Below are 21,577 nucleotides of genomic sequence, written 5' to 3'. Positions count from 1 at the left end.
TTGTTTTTGAGTTATTGCAGGGATGAAAATAAGGGGAAATTAGGAAAGTGTTATATGCATACAGAATGCACTTCTTAAAGCAATTGTTTAAAGCAATGTGAACAAAAGTCGCTTCTAATCCCTCTGGGAGCTTAAGCTTCATTAGTTTCATAGTATTCATGTTTATTAAAGTTTTTTTCTGTGTGTGTTACAAAACAAACAGATAAACAGGGAAAGGTACATCTATTGCCTCAATTTATAGCCTTTGTGAGTCATGGCCCGGGTGAGAGCCAAAATGGGATAGGACCAAACTGCTTCTCGGTCTTGCTGACCCCTAGTGGGGGGAGAACAGGCTGCTCTTCACATAGGTCTCTGAACAGATTGCTTGCAGGTGGCATTTGAAATGAGGTTAATTTGCCCTAAGAGGACAAATATATACTGAAGAATTGGGGACCAAGACCCAGTGGGGTGGCTGAAATGTTGGGACTGGGGAGGGATATATCCGTCTATTTTGGGTTTCTCTGTTTCTGATTTTTTCAAACTTAATTTAGCTCTCCACATTTCTGCAATGATTTGACATAAAAAAGAACTTGTTAAATTAGTCAGAATTCGTCCCAATATATTTCCACCTTTGCAAGCAATTGTCCTCAATGAAGCCTTGCATTATGTTTCCCGCCCCCCACCGGATGCATTCTTACTTTCCTCTGTTATAAGCAATTTGGTAGACAGTGGTTGAAATTTCAGAAAACTCTTGACTGAAGGATTCCCTTTGGCATGATGTTTTGAAGGTGAAAATCAGGTTGTTTTCTTGTTCAAATGCAAACAGCTGATTTTCTCCTGCATTCCTAGGGTGGAGCTATGTTTAAATTGCTATGAAGCTCAGAGTGACCGTGGGCCAGTGACACACTCTCAGCCTAAACTACCCTGCAGAGAAAGATAAAAGGGGAGGGTAGAGAACCGTGTTTGTCTCCTTCTTGCATGGGGATGAGAAGGGAGAAATAGAAGCATAATTTAAAACAAACACATGCAGAGGGAGGTAGGAAGTAATTGCATTTCCCCCAGACAATTCCATTTTTCTACCCTTCATCTAATTCATAGAATTTGCTTGCAATCTTGTATCCCCAAATGTTTTTTACAGTCTATTCTTACAATTATGGGATTTTTTTTTTTTTTAATGAAGACTGTGGCCCCATCTGCACTATACTTTTAAAGCAGTATTATACCACTTTAAACAATCACATTATCGCCCAAAGAATTATGGGAGTTGTAGTTGGTAAAAGGTGCTGAGAGTTGTTAGGAAGACCCCCCCATTCCACTCATGGAGCTACAGTTCTCAGAGTAGGTTAACAATCAGACCCTCTTGCCATGGATCACTGGAAATTGTACTCGGGGGGGGGGGGATAGGGGCCTGAATACCCTTAACAAACTACAGCTCCCAGAATTCTTGGGGGGAAGCCATGACTATTTAAAGTGGTACAATACTGCTTTAAATTCATATTGCAGATGGGACCTGAAATGCACTGAATTTCCCCATGTTGGCAGGTTTTAAGGTAGTGATTCAGAAAATAGTGGGCTGTGTGTATGTTTCACTCTTCTTTCTTTATGGGGCATTACAGAAATGGGCCTGCATGAAGAGTTTCAGCTTCCAGCAAATGCAGTTTCTGTTTTGATTCTCCCTTGCATTCATATTTCACATGCAAATGTCATGAGCTGTTTCTGGTATTTCATGTTACCTTTCGCTCTCTCTGTGCATGAAGTTGGTTTCTTTTCTGCCATCTCACGCCGCTTGGGGTTGCCACTCCCTGCCCTCAACATCTGTCATGCCTTTAACAGTTGCAAAGGTCATACCATAAAATAAGACCCTTTCCCACAAATCCCCCCCCCCCCGCTGCTCTTGAAAACACAGGTGCCCTGCTGGAGTGTGAGCCGAGAACCCCAGTGTGTATTACCAGGAGTGGGGCAGCTTGTCAATGTCATTTTCTCATCTTTCCACAACCTTCACTTCAGTTCACATCAGTTTGGTTTTTTCTTTTCAAAGGCTACATGAAAATCCATCAACATCGTAGTGCATTCCCAAAAATATACATATGTCTATAAGATTTTGCCTAATACGGCACATTTTCGCAAAGCACTTCCCTAAAATATCATTCATTCCGGGTGTGTGTGTGGGTGTGTTGATATGTTGATTGTTCACCTAAAATTAGCATGTGCATTTCTGTAAACGTTACTTGGCCAAAGAACTGCACTGTGGCTTTGGAGATGTGTGAATTTTGAAGGATGGCTGTGTTTTGAATCATGTAATGTTTCAGAAGGGACACGGGTGGCGCTGTGGGTAAAACCTCAGTGCCTAGGACCTGCCGATCATATGGTCGGCGGTTCGAATCCCCGCGGCGGGGTGAGCTCCCGTCTTTCGGTCCCAGCTCCTGCCCACCTAGCAGTTCGAAAGCACCCTTAAGTGCAAGTAGATAAATAGGGACCACTTTATAGCGGGAAGGTAAACGGCGTTTCCGTGTGCTGTGCTGGTGCTGGCTCGCCAGAGCAGCTTCGTCACGCTGGCCACATGACCCGGAAGTGTCTCTGGACAGCGCTGGCCCCCGGCCTCTTAAGGGAGATGGGCGTACAACCCTAGAGTCAGACACGACTGGCCCGTACGGGCAGGGGTACCTTTACCTTTACCTTTTTAATGTTTCAGAAAGTGCAGATTAAGAGAGTAGATGGAATGCAATTTCTCCCCATCTGTCAGAGTGGGGAAACTTTTTTCCCAGTTCAAGGGCCGCCCTCCCTTCTTTGCAGATATCAGGGGGCCACGAGCCACTGGTGAGCAGTTCCAGAGGCAAAAGTGGCCGAAACAATGTGAATTTGGTCTTTGCAGAGTAGACTACCATTTGCAGGCCCCCCCACTCTGTCTTCCATCCAGAGAGGACTTCTATGTAAATCCCACTCTTTGTGCATCTGATGAAAGAGGCTGCAGATGCTCGCTCAATAAACCAGTAGACTCGGGAAACATAATGTCTCTAAGCGCTTCTATTTTTGCAACAAATTTAAGAGGGGGCTGTTTTATTGGGATTCCTGGGCTCTACCCAATGTTGTGTCCAATAGTGGACAGGCAAATATTAAAATTGTGCAGCAGAGGAATGCAATGCACCAGCTGCTTTAGCAAAAACTCATTGCCCAGTCCACAGTGCAAATGAATTTTCAGGCTGCTTATGCATTCATTTGGACAACTTTCCACTGAAATGTTTCCAAACATTTCAAATGACTGTAGCTTGATGGGGTGCATGCAACCGCCTCTCTCTCCCGCACAACTTGAGAATTCTATTGGGCGGGTGCAGGAAAGGGAAAACCTTGTTGCTGGACTACAACTCCTATCATCCCTGGGCTAGGCTGATGGGAGTTGGAGTCCAGCTACACCTGGAGAGACAAATGCTCCCTGTCTCTGAATGAGACTGCACCCACTCTTCTTGGACACTTGGAGCAAAGTGGAAATGATAAAACAGCCATTTGGAGGCACTGCACGTTTAAGTGAAATTGCAGAGGGCCTTCTCGGCAGTGGCACCCTCCCTGTGGAACACCCTCACACCAGATGTGAAGGAAGTAAAGAACTACACAACTTTTAGAAGACATCTGAAGGCAGCCCTGTACCGGGAAGTTTGAAATGTTTGACGTTTTGTTATGTTTTTATATGTGTTGGAAGCTGCCCAGAGTGGCTAGGGCAACTCAGTCAGATGGGCGGGGTATACATAATAAAATTATTATTATTGTATGGAGCACCATTGAGAAAGCCTGCAATTGCCATATTCATTCCCTCCAAACCTCCTTGCTCCAACTCTCCACAGGCCTCAAAGTCCATGCAAAGGCTTGTGGGATTGCTAGGTGCTGTTTTTGCACTCTTTTTTACCCCTTTTCATGCCATTACTGGGTTTGCAGTGGTGCACATGTGCCATGAACACATGTAAATGCAGTGTTAAGGTGAATGCCCAGCCTTGCCAGCCTCAGGACCTGGCCCTGAAGGCAACTGCAGTCAGATGAGAAAATAAAAGCAGGTGTTCATGCTAAAACAGTCAGGGAAGTTTAGAAACAGGTGCCTCTTCCTGAGCAGCTTAGCACCTTCTCATAAAGAGGGTGACTGGTGGAGAGTGTGGTTAGGTATGGAACTTGCTTCTTCACACCTCTGTGTTCAAAAGGTGCAAATAAAAGAAAAACCACACAGATGGAGAAATAACACTCAAAGCAACAGAGGCAGGCTGTCCTTGCGGCTCGAGGAGCTGACCGCCTGCTTCCCCCCAGCAGACAGGGTGGAAAGATGAGCCCTTCCAAATAGTACAGAGAGAACCACAAAAGAGGCGATGCAAAGCTTGGTTGAAAAAGAGTTAGAAGAGGAGACCCTATAAGGAAAGGTCTAAACCGATGGTTCCTAAAGGGGGCAGTGGGATTACCAAGGGGGGTGCTAACAGGCAAGGGGGTGGCAAGGAGGCACTGGAGGTCTAAATGACTTCTCATGAAAAGCGGGTATCACTGGATCAATTAAACAAGATGGTTTTAGCTGGCTTTTGAAAAAACATTGTAATTCATTGTTACTGTTTGGTTATTGTCTTCCTTAATGAGGCGTGCAAACCGTCATTTTGAAGAAATGCTTTTTGGCAGGTACGGTAGAGGGCACCTGCAATGAGTTTATGGAACCAAGGGGTCAGTGGCCCACAAAGGTTTGGGAACTACCGATCTATACAGTGCTTGCAGTGCATTCTGCTTTGCATGCAGAAGGTCCCAGGTTCAATCCCCGCCATCTCCGGGTAGGGCTGGGAGAGACTCCCTGTCTGAAACCCTGGAGAGCTGCTGCCAGTCAGTGCAGGCAGTACTGAGTTAGATGGACCAATGGTCTGTCTCAGTAGAAGGCAGCTTCCTATGTTCCCCCAGGCTAGCTTCTGAAACTTGGAAAGGATTTTAAAGCCAACTTAGCCCAATGTAAAACTCAAAGGAGAACGACCCAAAGTTTATGTTCTCAACAGTGTTGTATGAGATGGTACAACAAACCACAATATGATCACAGAATAACAGAATTGGAAAAACAAAAGGGAAGTGAAATCTAGAGACAGACAAAATATATTCAAAATTCCATCTAAATATAAAGGAAGCTTTGGTGTGAACTATGCATTGATTCAAAGCAATCTCTTCTACTTCATGACCTGCCCCAGACAACCCGAGAATTAAATTCTCATGTTGGTGTTTATGTTATAAAGAAGGATAATAGTCACCAGCTGTGCTGCTATCTAGAGCAGAAATCACCAGCCTCAGCCTTGAGAAGCCCAACATAGAGAGTATTCATGTTCTTTCATGCCTATCTCCTATGTTTTATGCCATGTGGAGTGTCTTTTTCATTCTTATCTTCCACATTCCAGTTTAGTCCAACAGAAAACACAAGTAACTCGGAACAGGGAGTATGCCAAATAAAAAGACAACCATAGATATCAGTGGAGCAAATAATGAGACTTGATACTGACTCGCAGGACTTCAAATAAAATAAAACGAAAAGGGTCACAAAGGCTTTCTTGGATTTCAGCAGGGATACACAAGATATCAGAAGTCATATGAGGAAATCTGCTTTCACAGGAGGGAACCTGCTCCCGGTCCAAATTCAGCTAAACCCAAGAGGTAGAGCGATGATCATGATAATAATAATAATAATAACTGGCAAGGAACAAAAAAGGTTTTCAGAAATCAAAACTACTCAGCAACTGTAGGGGCTGTCACTGTATTTCAGCTTATTTCAAAGTTTTATGGCAGATGACTGTGGCTTCCTGAAACCAAACTTTGGTTCAGACCTTGAGGGCGCTTGCTCCTCGTCCGCAGCACCCCAGAACCCAAAAGATAGGTCTAAGGTGAAGAAGGACTTCTTGTTGTCTGGCCTCCCTCTCTCCAGCTTCGCTGGATAACCCCATGTTACAGCATTATGAGAGGGAGAAAAACTTCTCTCCATCTACTCCCTCCACACTGTGCATCACTGTGGATTGGGAAGATTTACATTTCAGTTTGAGCGGAATTAAATTCTCCCCCAGCCCACGTCTCAAAACAGAGAACCTAATAGATGGGCAGCCCAGTTCCACATGTGACATGAATTCAGGCCCCAGTGTCAGCATGCAGACGTCTCGGGCAACTATTGGGAGTGGAGGGCTTTGAGGAGCTGATGCTTGTCCTGGGCCAAGTGGCTGCTGCATGTGAATCTATATTTCCCACTATGCTCCAGAACAGTGGAAGCATCAGGCATTGTGAGGGCACTGTCCGAAATCTTAAATGGCCTGATACCATCTATTGCTCTAGCCAGGAATAGCCATAGGCAGGAGAAGGGATCTCTGGGGAAGAAGGAGAGTCCACTGAGGACTCATTCAAACCTGGAAACAGCCTCACAGGGGTTCTGCCTTCACCTCTCCCTCCGCACCCTTATGCTCAAAAGGGGTTACTGGGATGTGCTTTTACTTTAATTATATATTTTGTGGTTTTGTATTTTGATTTTGTTCTGTGAGCTGCCCTGAGACCTCTGGGTATAGGGCAGTATATAAATTCAATCAATCAATCAATCAATCAATCAATCAATCAATGGCCATATCCCTCCTCTCTAAAGAAAAAAAGTCCAACAAATTTAACCTCCAATCATAGCAGAGGTGCTCAAGCCCCCTGATCTTTTCTGTACAGTGGTACCTCTGGATTCGAACGGGATCTGTTCCGGAGCCCCGTTCGCATCCTGAAGTGAATGTAATATGTGACTGTGCGTGTGCGTGTCGCGTTTTGCCACTTCCATGCATGCGCGTGATATCATTTTGAGAGTCTGTGCATGCGCGAGTGGCAAAACCCGGAAGTAACGTGCTTCGTTACTTCCGGGTCGCCGCGGAGCACAACCTGAAAATGCTCAACCTGAAGCGTATTCATTCCGAGGTATGACTGTACATCCTTCTCCAATGCTCCAAACACCTTTACCCAGATACATGCCCCAAAGACAAGCATAAGAATAAATAAAATTTATTGGGCTCTTGAACCACTGGACTTCATTTGCTGTTCCATCTCTCCATTTCTGGGCCCAGCAGACGAGCTGTGGCTAATCCTGTGGCAGCCCCTGGATGTGGGCTCTTCCTCAGTGTGAGGAGGAACTCCGCATACCTCCATCGCAAATGACGCCGGCTATCCTAGGGTGGCGCTCCTCTCCAGGTGGCCCTTCCCAGAACTGATGGAGGTAAAGTCTATGCTACTGCTGAGGCACACGGCCCAGAGAGAAGACTACAAGTGGGTTGGCCCTTTTCCTCTTCTCCGCTCAATCCTGAGCTCATACTCTACCTTGAGCTCACACAGCCGCCAGGCCTTCGCTGACAGGCATGTTGATGTGCGCCGTCAGCAGTGGTTCAGGCTCCCCCTCGTGCAACACAAACACCTGCAACACGAAGGAGATGAGAGGAGGGAGGGCCTGTGGTCGGCATGCCAACACAGCGGCCATCTTGGGTTGCAAGTCAGCATACAAACTGGGAACAAGGCACAGGGAAGGCAGGCTTTTTCTTCTGACAGGCAAGCCCCCCAAGACTGAAACAACTGGGAAATCAATGGCATGGGAAGTCAAGGGGCAGGCCTGTCAGGAGTGGGGTGGGGAATCAAAGCAGGAACACTAACCTTAATAATATCCGAGGTCCCTTGTTCGCTCAGACACTCCACAAAGGTGGCCAGAGGGTAATTCAATCCTGGAACCAACATGGGAGTCTGCAGGGAGGCAAGAAAAATGCAGGAAATTCTTATGGCAAGCAGCGTGTTGGGGAAGAGGGCTAAGAGCCCAAGGAGGGAGGCGTGTAGCAAGGGGCAAATCTGTAACTCCAGCTGAGCCTGAGTTAGGGTTTTTGGCCAAAGTTGTTGAGCTATTTTTGCAAAATCTCAATAAAAAAAGTTTTTGAGCTATTTGTAAGGAAATCCATAATAATAATAATAATAAATTTATTATTTCTACCCCGCCCATCTGGCTGGCTTTCAACAGCCGCTCTGGGTGGCTTCCAGCAGAATATTAAAATACAATGATTCATCAAATATTAAAAGCTTCCCTAAACAGGGATAACCTACACTTCCGACATGGGTTGCCATATGTCTGGATTTTCAAGGACATCTTAGTGTTTCCCGCCCGGACACTGCTTCTGACCGCCTAATCGCAGCTATGTCCCGGAAATTCCAGACGCATGACAACTCTACTCTGAGAAGGCCGCTGGACTGGTTATACAGGGGGCCTGTGCAAAACATTTAGGAGAGGGAGTCAGGGGAGATCCAATTTAGGAGAAGGATGGAATTACCTTAAAGAAAGGATGCTCTATGGAGTAGAGTTTTTCATCATACAGGAAGCTGATGAGAAGGTTGGCGACTGCACGGGTATCTGACATGTTCTGGAGGTTAAGGGTCAACTTGAAGGTAGGGCCCATGCCCTGGACCTGCAGAAGGGAGAGAAGCGCATTATGGGAATGAGCATGTGAGACAAAGGGGAATGAGGATGGGGGGGGGGGGAAGTGTCTCAGCAATGTCTCAACATTTCATCAAGAGGGGACTCTGGGTAATATCCAACCCAAAGGTGCCTCCGGACTTTCACTATTTTGCAGGGGAAAGCACATGGGAACTTTAGGTTTGCACAGCCCTAGCACAACAAATCCACTTTAAAAAAAAGAACTGGACATTTTACGGTTTGGAAAGTGAGAGGGAAATACAAAATATGGGATGAACAAATGATTACTGGGAAGAGGTATAAACATTCCCGCAAGTAAATCAGAATGAATGCTCATTAATGACCAGATATAATCAAACCTCCTCCTAAGGTCTGTGCAAGAAAATAAGGATGAATTCTCAACAAACAGGTAATCCAGAGGGACCCAAAATCAGATTAGGCCCACTGACGCCAATGAACTTGAGCTACTCCAGTTTATTGAGTTCAGTGAGTCTACTGTGAGCATGACTTAGTTGGATACAACAGCTCAAGCAAAGCCCATCCCTTCTCAAGAATTCCTAATTTACTCCATTTATTTATTTATTTTTAACTATTTTATTTTCATTTTTAACAAAATTCTTATACATTTAAATCATTTTCAATTTTTACACATTTGAGATTACTTGAATCCCTGGACTTCCCCCACCCTCCCCTAGTTTCCCATTTTTAATTATTCTTTCTATTGCATCTAATCACATTTCCCCAATCCATTTTATCTCTTTGTTAGAACTTTAATTTTGTTTCATTCTAAGTGTTATAACAATCCTGCTAGCATTTTTAAATATTTACAGTGGTCTTTAAGATGCTCTATAATCCCTGCCCCCCATTCTTTACTGAATTTTTCCTCATCTTGGTGTCTGATCTTCACTGTCATCTTCGCCATTTCGGCACAGTCCATCATCTTGGTTATCCACTCTTCCCTGGCTGGGACCAATTTACTCCTTTTTTTAAAAGCAGCCCACCTTTTTTCTTGCACCATCCTCTGATTTAACGCACTATTTCCTTTCCTCCCCTCACCCCATCCTGGGGTCACCCCTCCAGCTGTCTTCTCTTTCCCAGGGATTGGCACCATTTTTAAGGAAGCCCGCCTCGATTCAGACCAATCCTGTATTCATTTCCCCCTCCCCCTTCCTCCTCACCACAGCGTTCATCTTCAGCTGCTCCTGCGCCGACTCAGACACAGGCGTCATGTTGCACTGAAGCGCTTGGGCGTAGGCTCGGGCCGCCATGAGTCGGATGCGGCTCAGGTCCGTCTGAAACACCCGGTGCATGGCTGGGCGAGGGCGGGGGATGGGAAGGAAGCAAAGTGAAACAGGGAGGAGGGAGGAGAGAAATGAGACCTCCCCTTGTGCCGTCATCAAACCACCCTCTGCCTGCAGAAATTAGGGGGTCTGTTGTGCTAGAGCACTTAGGTCCTAGAATCAATTCTGAGCATCTCTTTCCTGGCTGAGAACACCCACAAACAACGCTCCACATAAAGGTCTTCCTGCACCAGTTTGTATAAGGTAAAGGTAAAGGGACCCCTGACCATTAGGTCCAGTCATGACCGACTCTGGGATTGCGGTGCTCATCTCGCTCTATAGGCCGAAGGAGCCGGCATTTGTCCGCAGACAGCTTCTGGGTCATGTGGCCAGCAGGACTAAGCCGCTTCTGTCGAACCAGAGCAGCACACGGAAACGCCGTTTACCTTCCCGCCGGAGCGGTACCTATTTATCTACTTGCACTTTGATGTGCTTTCGAACTGCTAGGTTGGCAGGAGCAGGAACCGAGCAACGGGAGCTCATCCCGTCGCGGGGATTCGAACTGCCGACCTTCTGATCGGCAAGTCCTAGGCTCTGTGGTTTAACCCACGGCGCCACCCGCGTCCCACCAGTTTGTATTCATAGCCACAAAATATGAACAGGGACTTTTGTGTTTAGCAGAATTCTCGGGGGTTCTTATGCTGCAACTGTGGAAAAATATGATCAAACACAGTTATGGTATTGAGATGTACAGGACTTGATGAATTGTTTGAACGAAATACTTTGTTCCGATACGCGAGATTGAACTCCAGGCCAAGACCAGCCAGCCCCTATGGAAGGAAGAAGCCTCCGCCAAAGAACATAAAGAAGAAGATAAAGATGAAGATTGGCAAAATAAATTATTAAACTATCCAGGACAAATCATTACAAAAAAGGGCAATTGTTTAAAGCATATTTTTAAAGCTTTGTGTACAGATTTTTACATTAGTATAACTTTTAAAAGTCACCTGTAATAAGATGAAGAAGGTTTTAACATTGGATTGTTAAGTATGGTTTTATGGATGTGCATAAACAAGTACATTGTAATGGAACCAAGAGGGGGAGTGGAGGGAAGTCGATCAAAATTCATGGTTTAATTTGGTTATGATTTTTTTCTGGGGTTTTTTAATTGTTATTTTTGGAAAATCAATAAATTAGTATATAAAAAAGGTTAAAAAAAACCCAAAAAAACTAGCCATTTTTAAGGTTTATTCAAAGAGAGATTCCTAAAGCCTCTACATGTGTAAGGAGGAAATGTTTCCTGATCCAGAGACCACAGAGGAAGGAGCTAGGAGTTTGCATCTGGCTGGGATGTTGTGTGCCTGTAAGAGAGGCTGCCATGCTCCGAGACGCACTGCTCATGCGACTCACCCACGCCACTCTCCCGCTCCCGTAGCGTCTGGTCCACATACAGCTTTGTCTTCTTGGGCACGTTGAGCTTGATGCTCTGGGCGACGGGGGCTCCGACAACCGCATCCCGCTTGTCAAACGTGGCAGTGCGTTTTAGGATCTTGATGATCAGGCCCCCGCCTAGGAGAAGAGCAGAAACTCATGTATGCGACTACAGCGGCAAGAATGCTACTCGCCCAAAAATGGAAAGAAGAAGAAGAAGTCCCAGCAAAGGAAGAATGGATACAAAAACTTATGGAATATGCAGAAATAGCTAAACTTATTGGAAGGATAAGAAATCAAGATAACAAACTTTTTATAAAATAATGGAAATGGTTTATTGAATATTTACAGATAAATTGCAAGCAGATAAAAACATTGGCAGGATTCTTGTAATAACCTGCAGTTTCTTAAGAGTATATATTTAAAGAAGATGAATAAATGAACAAATTAAGCTAATTTGGATATGCAGAAGATATTAAAAATAAAGTTAAGGAACTGCAGAAAGTGGGGGAAGGAAGTCAAGTTTTGAAATGTCAAAATGATTGTATAATCAGTGAACCGTATAAATCTGAAAACTATAAATAATTTTTAAAAAAGAGAGAGAAGGGGGAGAAACGACAGATGGGCAAGGAGTCCAGTAGGACAGGGAAGTGCCTTCACTTGATAGGCTCTCCACCCCTGTTCGATACAACCCACTCCAGCAAGTTTAGACCAACTGACTTTCTCCCAAGAAAGCCTGAGAGATGAGCATCTTCAGCAAAATTCTCAGCTGCAACTCGTTCTTCACAGCTTGGGCTCCATATCAGGAGGGACAACTGCATGCTGCAACCAGACTCTAGCTCTGTAGATGCCTCTATGCTCAGGTGCAGCTTACCCCTGAATGCTACCTGCTGGCTGCCCCCTGGGGAAGGGCAGAAGGTCGGGCTCAGTGCTCTGACTTCACAAGGCACAACATCTGCTCTTACCTTTGGTGGTCATGACAAGCGTGTTATCTTCCCTCCCATAGCGGCCGAAGCAGATGCTGTTGACAACGTCCTGGCAGCAGAAACAGAGAAAAAGAGATGAAGGTGGGTTGCTGCTTTTCGCAGGGAGAAGGAAGAGAGGTAGGCTTGTCTTTGGTGTGGCCGTATAGCTTTCCTTTCTTTGATTTGGTCTTTGCCAGTAGTACAGCACCTACTTTTCATGCTGAAGGTCTGAGATTCAATCCCCAATGGCCTCTCCAGCTAGGAGGAAGACCTAGGAGGAATATCCTCTGCCTGAAACCCTGGAGAGCAGCAACCAATCAGTGGTAGCCAATACTGAGCTAGATGGACCAATGGTGTGACTTGGCCTTTGTCAGGTTCCCACATCCCTATGGGAGCTCTTTGTCTTCTCATGGCTCTTTCACTGCATCTCCACCCTCCCAGCCCAGGGCACCTCATCTCCTCCCAGGTTGCCTCCCTGCCAGCTCTCCTTCACCTCCTGTGGGTCCTCCCTCTGCCAAGAACAGTCTCCCTCTCCCTGTGTGCTCAGTTCAGGAGCTGAGAAGGGCCACAGCAGGTCCGGAACAGGTAGGCTGAGTGAGGATACAGCCTGTAAACTGTTACTGAAGAAGGGAACTGTAGGGGAGGCCATCTGCAGCAGGAAGGGTGCCTCTCTGGACCAAGGGAGTTTCTGCTTTGCATGCAGGTTGAATCCTCAACATCCCCAGTTTGAAAAGGGATCCTGGGCAAGAAGGACCAGTGGTGTGACCAAGTCAAAGGCAAGTTCCAATGCCTTACCAGACCCACATTCAACAGGAGCCATGTTTTCCAGGAACTTACTCAAGGAGTCTTGGTTCTCTAGTTCTCCTGTTTCAATCCCACAGATGACAAACACACATCCCGTTAGAGTGAGGGATGAGACAGAGCAGCCTGGGCTCAGAGAAACAAACATACAGTCTCACAAACAAACACCTCCCCCACCCACGCTGCGACCAGCTCCTGTGCCAAACCACCAGAATGCCGTCATTCAGCCCTGAATGTGGGCACCCCCTGTTCCTGCCTCTCACCTGCGTTTGGATGATGTTCACAAGGTTCTTGTCCTGGTATATGTGCACCTCCATATTGGCCAAGGCGACCAGAACAGCATGGAAGCTCTGGAACTTCTCATCTATGAGACTCAAAGTGATGGGGGTGGCTGGCAACGGGACCACCCAGAGCTTCTTCCCCTGCCACGAGAAAAAGACATTCAGGAACCCGACAGAACAGCTTCTCTGACCCGGTCCCCAATTGATTTCCTTGCTAATTAAGGCCCTCCACCCCCCACTAGGATTACCCTTCTTTTAACAAGATCCTCCTTTAAAACAGAATTGGGCACAGCAATAGCACCACCTGGGGACCACATGCATACACTTACACAACACAATGCCCTTCAGTGTACCTTGGCTCCATTCACTTAACTCTAATGCACCTTGAGTTCCAGAAGTGAGCCAAGGTTCAAGTTAAGAGCTGCTGCCTTCAGTTGACAGTTTGAGGTGAGGCAGATTGCCAAAGCTGTGGCCAGTAATTAAAGCTGCCCTCCACCCCATGACCCCACAACCTTCTGAGTAAAGCTTTGAAGGGTTTCGTCGGAGCAGGCCACCACAATGTTCTTTTGGACCCAGGACAAGCCCACGGCTTGAGAACTCAGCTCAATGCAGTATTTATGTCGCTTGGAGTTCCTGCGTGGGAGAGAAAGACAGCAGTGGCAGGTCAAGTCCAGGCCTGGCCTCCTTGTGGTCAGGCAACTCCAGTGCCAAGATGGGTGATGCACAAGATATGGGGCTTTTCCTTGCCATATTCTTAAGAGCTTGCTCTGAAATATGTCAGCCTCCCTCTTCAACCCATCAGGCCCTCTCTGCCCTCCCAAAACACCCCCAGCAGCTCCTCCTCTGCCCACCTGCGGAGGATGTAGATGCACCCATTACGGCAGGCCACTATGAGCCGATATTCCACATCGTACTGTCCTGTGACGTCCAGAAAGGCTGGCACGCTTGGTACCTTTGTCTGCCATTAAAAAAGAAAAACAGTGCTGAAGCCGGATACTGCCCCACTCCCTGGCATGTTGCCTCGCAGGGGACAGACGTGAGAGGGACCTATTTTAAATAGTCACATCACCAGGATGGGATTGGCAGGCGGGTGGTCACCCCTGGGCAGTTTTGAGGGTTTCCTAGTTGAAACAGACACCCCCATTCGTTACCAATATCCCTGCCACTGAAACTCAGCCTCCTGAGATTTCACAGACATGGGCCACAGCATTCAAACCTACAAAATCTAGAAACCTGCTCTTTGTTGTCGTTTTTAAACCGGAAGCCATGCAATCAGTGGAGGTTGCCGCTTACCAGAACTGATAGGGCACAAGACAACAGTAATTGGAGCCAGACAAGTGCAGCCACACTTCTAAGTAAGGAAACAGTGAAGTGGAGGTTGGCAAAAGCCAGACTAAGATTGCTGGCGCAGTGTCCCAATCGCCTTCATGGTCTAGCTCCCACTACAGGGAATGGTGAATCCAACAGCTTATTGTTTTATTCATTCATTGCATTTGTATCCCACACTTCCTCCCAGGGAGGAAATTTGTAAAAATATTCCTTTTGCATCCTCATAACATCCCTCGGTGGTAGGTTAAGGCTGAAATATGATGGCTGCCCAAGATCGCCCAGTTAACTTCAGGGTTGGGAGCAAATCTGAAAGCAGATCTCCTCAGTCCCGACTCCAATACTCGATTCCCCCGACATTGTCTTGAATTCTGCAACTGGTTGTTGGGATTGTGAGGAACACCAGAGCGAGCGGCTTCCGCTTAGCCTCAAAGGGCATAAGGCAGAGAACAAAATGGCCCTCTCTTCCCCCTCTTGAAATAAGCATGCTATTGAGCTTCAGAGCACTCTTCTCCAGGGCCTCACCGCAGTGGCGTAGTGTGGGTTGTCAGCACCCGGGGCAAGGCAAGTAATTTGCGCCCCCTAACCCTAACCCCCAGATGTTGCACCCGGTGCGGCCGGCCCCCCCTGCACCCCCACGCTACGCCACTGCCTCACCTGCACCAGCATACTGAAGGGCTCAGGATCCAAGATGATGATGTCGCTGTTCTCCGTCCCAAGCACCAGGCAGCTGATAGAGCCCTCGTCTGCCACGCTCTTCTTCAGGGTAGTCATGCAGGTAATCAGTGACTGAAAGATAAGGAGGGGCAAAGGGGCAACTTTATGCATCAAGAGAGGTGAACCCCAAGGGACTAGGATATGTTTCCCAGCCATGGGCAACTGGTTCTGTAAGTGCACTTCCAATCTGGGACATTTGGGGGCATGGGAACCTTGTGCCTAACCCTTTTGCTACTTGATTGCCCCAAGTTGTGATTTTAAAAGATGTGTCACCTAAGCAAGGCCATTCTTGGCTTCAGGGAAGAGTTGGCAGTATTTGCCTGGGATCAACCAAACAGCATCCCAAACCTCTTCCTCTTCTGGGATGTTCAGGGCAGGAGTGGATATGGAACATCAGAGTACACACCTGGCGCTTGAGCGGCTGCATTTTATACTGGTTCACAAAGGACTCCATCTCAGGAGGGTCAAGGGCCAGGAACCTGCAGAGCAGATGGGGAAGGTGATGAAAGGAGCCCAGGGTCCCAGCCCACACGGGGGGGGGGGAGGGAGAGGGAGAGGGAGAGGGAGACGGAGAGGGAGACGGAGAGGGAGAGAGATGGCCTTCAACAGAGGATGAAAAATGGAGACCATTTCTCACAATCAAAGCTGTGTTCCCATCAGCCTGAAGCAGAGAACTTGGGCTGGAGTGGGCATTACAGGAACATCCAAAACTGCCTTGTACTGAGTCAGAGCACTGGCCAATCTAACTCAGTATTGACTACACTGACTGGCAGCAGTTCTCCAGGATTTCTGGCAGGAGCTTTTCCCAGCCCTGCCTGGAAATTCCCAGCCCTGCCCACACCAAAGAACTCACCTCAAGGACTGCACTGACAAGGGCGGCTCCGTATTTTCTCTGTCTGCGTTTTCCCTGTTGAGACACATCAGGCAAGTCAGGAGGGAGAGCCTTGGGCTTCTGTGGCTCATGCCAGTGTGGCACAGTGAACAGTCCTGAACCACAGAGCCCTAGGCAAGCTTGTTCGCCCTGAGCCTCTGCTTCTCTAGTCAATTAAATGGGAGCTTTCATAGCCCAGACATGTGGGGGTGACCAAAAAGCAGATTATAAAGCATATTTTTTTGCATGCCAATGTAAGAAATAACCCCCCCCCCTCCGCCTGGCATGCTCTCCATTCCCACCTGCCCCTAGTTGACCCCCAAGCCTTGTTTGCTTATCCTCCTGATGTTTAGAGATGGCTCAGAAGACTTGGTCTTGCCCTGCCCAGCTTCAGAGCTCCTTACCGGATCATCTCCAGTGTCTCCTTCATTGACAGAAGGTCAACCTTGTCCTACCAAGAGAGAAGGAGGACAGTCAACGGCTGAACAAGTGGTGAGCAGATCCAGCAGCAAAAGTGGATGGAGCAATGGATACAAATTTTATATTTTCATGCAGTTTCAACACAACCCTTTTTTGCCCTCCATACAGGCAAGCAAGAGGCATCATAGAACATATTCCAGCCTTGCAAAAGCACCCAGGAAGGGTGAAAAAGCAGGTCTAGTAAGGGGTATGGTCTGGGGGTGGAGGCTGTGGCCTTGAGAGAGACCCGAGAGCCAGGCAGAAGTTCACCACTTCTGCTCCAACCACACTGGCCCTCAGGCAGGAAGGATGGGAGGGAAGGTACCTAAAGACCCATGACCAAAGGGGTTCTGGCTAGCAGACAGCTTCCCCAAGCCCTCCCTCCTCCTTCTCACCTCCTTTGCCTGCTCCCAGACATCCTTCTCTGTGGAGTTGACTTCCAAGGGGGGCAGAGCATAGCGGAAGTAGGGGCGCATGTTCTTGTACACGTAGATGTAGGGACCGGCAGCCACCCCCACAGCAGGAACACACAGTTCATGACGCTCCATCAGGAAGGCAGCCACACTTGTGGGCAAGTCCAATAGGACATTCTCGCTCAGGAGGTCCATGCCGTGGTACACCTTCAGCTTCATCTCATGTCCTGTAGGGCCCAGGTCGCCCACCACCAGCTGGGAAAGGGGGAAAGCAAAACAACAACTAGGAGCCTCCTTGAATGAGACCCAAGGATGTGTGTCCCTTTGGAGGCTCTGAAACCTAAATCGATAAACCTAAAAGCAAGCAGGCAAAAGGAACAGAGGAGACTAGGAACGTGCACTCAAAATCTACACAAGAAAAATGGTATTCATGCAACAAAAGCCTATTAGGCCAGATGGAGAGGTAGAGAAAGAAGGGAAGAGGCACCCAAAAGGCAGCAGATTTGCAGGTGTGATGAATATGGGCAGTACAAGAGAAGGGTTTGTGGATGTGACAGCGACAGTTCCCTTACCTTACAGTCTCCATCACCATGGAGGTCAGCCAGGGCTGGAAAAGACAGCAGAAACTGTATCAGCCCCATTAAAAAGACCCACACATAAACAGGGGAGAGGGCAGAGGAGCCCCATCCCCCCCAAAGCTACTATTTTTATAAGGATACCAGGCAACATCCCCTGTTGAAAGTAAAGTCACCTGCAATTGACTTCACCCCAGAGGCACACCCCTCCATTGTCCCCCAAGATAGACAGATGCAAACAACAGAATTGTTAAGAAAATACAGGTTAATGGAAGTCTCCTGCAGATGAAGGTAAGTCAACAGGGAGGCACACAGCTTTAGCAGAAACTTGGATGCTGGAATGGAAGGAGCTTCTCTGGAGCTGTTTGAATAGGGAAAATTAACTATATGCTTTCATGAGATCAACAGAAGTGAGTGACTTCCCCTGTTGGAGAACCCCTACTATTGTCCTGAGGCTTTCCATGTGTTTCTTTACCTTTAAATCAAAGCAAACAAAGTAGATACCAGAGAATTTAAGTACTATATTGTAGTATCTGTTCCATAATCCGAATACTGGTTTGGAAGAAATAACCCAGTCAGAATCCTGAAATTCAAGGAAAAAATAGACTTCTCCAAAACCCCCAAAATGCCTTGAATTGACACTGTGGGAGAATAACATACCTCCCCCAACCCTTGAAAGCTTTAAAATCAGCCATGTGACCACAGAAGAATCTCCACCATCCAGGAGAAGTAAAAGCAGGTGAGGAAAGGATGCAATATGGTTGGCGCTACACTTTCCTCAACCACACAGTGGTGTAGCACCCTCTGGTGGAACGAAGGGTGACATGGTGAGCCCAACATTACCATAAGGGGATGGCGCACCTTCTGGTGGACATGAGGATCAACACTGCTGACCTCAGTTATCCACAATGCCATCGCTTCTTGATGTTGGAATGAGGGGTGCTTCACTAGCCTTGACTGCCCAGAAGATGGGGTGTCTTCTGACGAGCTTCAGTCATACAGCCATAGAACCATAGAACCGTAGAGTTGGAAGGGATCCTGAGAGTCATCAAGTCCAACCCCCATTGATCAATGTGGATCATCAACTTTGTTTGCCTTAACTTCTACTAGGGCTTCTCAGGTCACTCCCTCAATTTTTCTTCTTAGAGATCCAAATGGTGAAACTGGTCAGCACTGGTCAGCCATTGCCTCCCTGTCCAGCCATTCTATGGGTAGAAACTGGGTGCCTCCCTTCCATTGGACAAAAAAAGAAAGACGCAGCTCTGAACATGTGCAGACAGAATTTCCTATACTACTAAGCCACATCTGATCCCCACATGTCTGCTATTGGAGGCAACAAATTCCAGGACAGAGGATGCAGCCTTATAAAAAGAGTGATTCTCAGACTGAGTCACTCCTTATTCCCACAATGGTCCAGAGCAATGTTACATTATGGAGCATTCTGGGAGATCTATATGACAGCTCCCAGTTGTCTGGTACTGATTCAGAGCTCTGCTGTCAGGTAAACCCACCAAGGCACATTGTAGCAGGAGGTAAAAGGTAAAGGTACCCCTGCCCGTACGGGCCAGTCTTGACAGACTCTAGGGTTGTGCGCTCATCTCACTCTAGAGGCCGGGAGCCAGCGCTGTCCGCAGACACTTCTGGGTCACGTGGCCAGCGTGACGAAGCTGCTCCAGCGAACCGGCACCAGAGCAGCACACGGAACGCCGTTTACCTTCCCGCTAGTAAGCGGTCCCTATTTATCTACTTGCACTTAAGGGTGCTTTCGAACTGCTAGGTGGGCAGGAGCTAGGACTGAACGACGGGAGCTCACCCCGCCGCGGGGATTCGAACCGCCAACCATGCGATCGGCAAGTCCTAGGCGCTGAGGTTTCACCCACAGTGCCACCCGCGTCCCAGCAGGAGAGGGCCCACCAAAGACCACTCAAGTCTGCTGGGACCTATCCTTGCCTTCCTTCCTTAACCACTTCCACCAAAGCAAGCTGTCACAAAGTAGGCATTGCTCGTGCTGCAGTGCGGAAAACAAAATATGCTTTTACCTACTGCAAATCCAGGGAGAACCAGCAGATAGTCAAAACTATGCCCGTCTCAACCACTGTACATTATGATCGCCATATTCACCCATCAAAACAGGAAAGAGACAATGCTTATTAAGGAGAGAGAAAACGAACTCAGACTTACTGACGCAAGAGGAAAATGTGTAGAGGCTGGCCACTGGGTCGTAGTGGGCATCCAGCCATTTGGAATTGGCTTGAATGCTGCAATGGATGAAGGAAAGGTTGAAAAAATGTACAAAATGAAATATATTGCAGACAGTTTCAGCCCAGAGAGCCAATTCTCTAGGAGTCTCTGTTCACACCTGACCTAAATCCCTCTGAACCATGAAGCTTCCACAGAGTGGTGACAGGCACTCAGAAGTCTTGATTTTCTGCCACAAAAATCAGTGTGTTCTGAAAGAACCCAGGAGTCCTGACACTGTTTCTTTGTCTTTCTCTCATATACACAATTTCAAGTTGCACCCCTCTTACAGCTCATCGTGATTCTCTCTCATGCAGCTGGGCAAAGAACTCCTCAAAGTCTTTGAGTCTGCAATTCTGTGCACAAATACCTGGGAACAAACTCCATTGAACTCAATGGGACTGACTTCTGAGTCAACATGCCCAGGATTGGTGCTGTTTATTTGTATCCTGTCTTTCATCCAAGGAGCTGACGGTGTCATACACAGTTCTAAATATATTAAGGATGAGGATGTTCTTGTGAACTAGATGGGTTTATTCTCATTCAAAAATCTATTATGTCCAGCAAACATTTCTCTCCCAGGAGTCAAACAGATACTGATGGGGCAAAGCTCCCACCCGTGCAAAAAAAGCAATTTGCCCACAATTTTTGCCCCCCTTCTTCCCCCCAATATTGTCACTACCCACAGCCAGAAAAATACAAACCAGTTCCTTAGGCAAAACGAATGCGGCAAAAGACTCACTTCCATATTATCTACATGTCCTCATCACCCGCTATACTGGGGTTTTGAGCGGTTCATCTATGCCTGGTTGACACCTTTTTTATTTAGATGTAGAGGTTGCTCTGTGCGTTTGACAGATGCACTTGGGGGCAGAAACGGAGCAGACAAAGAAGTTCTCTTCTGCACGGAAATGGGCTGATGTTGGGAACCTGCAGCACCTGTTGGATTTCTGCCTGCCTCCGTGGTGCAGCTGCGACAGGGCTCCTCCTCGGGGGTGACATAGAGGGGGAGGAACTGGTCACAGTGCAGACACGCGTCACCAACCAGAGGGGATGGAATGGAAACCAAAACAAACGCATGCGCACCCACTTTCCTTCTAGGGAACCCAGGAGTCCGACCTGCAGGCACCAGCCTCCTCCGCCCTCCTCCCTCGCCAGCGCAGGCAAGAATCCTGAAAGCGGGGAGGGGACGGGGGGGCAAGAGAAAAAGAGGAAGCGGGGAGCAGCTGCCCTCCAAAACGCGACCTCTCCGGGCTTTACCCGTCGCCAGCGGCTCCCGAGGACGACGAAGGCAGCGCCGCGGCCGCCATGGATAAGCCAATGGATCCGTCGCCATGGAAACCCCGCGGGAGCCAATGGGTGCGCCGAGAAAAGGAGTCCCGCCCCTCCCAGCAGAAGTCCGCGCGCTCATAGACTTGCGGAGAGTTCAAGACTAATACGCAAGCACACACCCAAGCAGCTTCCGGGCTAACTTGGCCGGTCCACAGAGCAATTTGAAAAGGATTTGCGACAAAAACTAAGGGCTGGGCCAGACACACTACGAGTGCTACGTTGCCTCAAACGCACAGAAGGGGCTCCGAGGGGCCATCTAGTCCAACCCCCTGCAGTGCAGGAATCTCAACTAGCTCATCCATGGCCGGTGGCCATCCAGCCTCTGCTTAAAAACCTCCCGTGAAGGAGAGGCCACCACATTTAGGAGGAGTCCATTCCACAGTTGAACAGCTTTTCCTGTCAGAATGTTCTTCCCAATGTTGAGTCGGAATCTCCTTTGTTGTAACTTGAAGCC

At 47.7% G+C, this 21,577-nt stretch overlaps 1 protein-coding gene across 5 annotated transcripts; it reads right to left on the bottom strand.

The window, feature by feature from the left end:
* Window positions 1-6,974: 6,974 nt before the first annotated feature.
* BBS1 (Bardet-Biedl syndrome 1) lies at window positions 6,975-21,176 on the bottom strand. Of its 5 annotated transcripts, none has more exons than XM_080985771.1 (17): window positions 21,052-21,176; window positions 19,735-19,811; window positions 17,551-17,585; window positions 16,961-17,233; window positions 16,511-16,557; window positions 16,089-16,142; window positions 15,642-15,714; window positions 15,176-15,307; window positions 14,044-14,150; window positions 13,705-13,825; window positions 13,175-13,333; window positions 12,111-12,180; window positions 11,125-11,283; window positions 9,613-9,746; window positions 8,292-8,426; window positions 7,630-7,716; window positions 6,975-7,396 (listed from the first exon to the last, which is right to left on the bottom strand). In XM_080985771.1, the coding sequence occupies exons 1-17, from the start codon at window positions 21,099-21,101 to the stop codon at window positions 7,310-7,312; spliced, it is 1,800 nt and encodes a 599-aa protein (XP_080841897.1). In that variant the 5' UTR covers window positions 21,102-21,176; the 3' UTR covers window positions 6,975-7,309. The 5 variants fall into 5 exon arrangements, with proteins under 5 accessions (XP_080841897.1, XP_080841899.1, XP_080841900.1 ...); XM_080985773.1 differs by having other exon boundaries at window positions 21,037-21,129; XM_080985774.1 differs by lacking the exon at window positions 21,052-21,176 and adding an exon at window positions 20,731-20,891.
* Between the last annotated feature and the right edge of the window lie 401 nt (window positions 21,177-21,577).

This window comes from Podarcis pityusensis (genome assembly GCF_964106645.2).
Source record: "Podarcis pityusensis genome assembly, chromosome: 16".
NCBI classification, from domain to species: domain Eukaryota; kingdom Metazoa; phylum Chordata; class Lepidosauria; order Squamata; family Lacertidae; genus Podarcis; species Podarcis pityusensis.
Note: the sequence above shows the minus strand (reverse complement) of the source record. Positions and strands in the feature narration are given on the sequence as shown.

Bases quoted from the DNA above. Each gene is read 5' to 3' on its own strand.
- BBS1 (XM_080985771.1), bottom strand. From the start codon at position 21,101: ATGGCGGCCGCGGCGCTGCCTTCGTCGTCCTCGGGAGCCGCTGGCGAC. The intron at 16,558-16,960 runs GTGAGAAGGAGG...CTCTCTTGGTAG, and splicing joins TCTGGGAGCAGGCAAAGGAG to GACAAGGTTGACCTTCTGTC. The intron at 8,427-9,612 runs GTGAGGAGGAAG...TCCCTTCTGCAG, and splicing joins AGCTGAAGATGAACGCTGTG to GTCCAGGGCATGGGCCCTAC.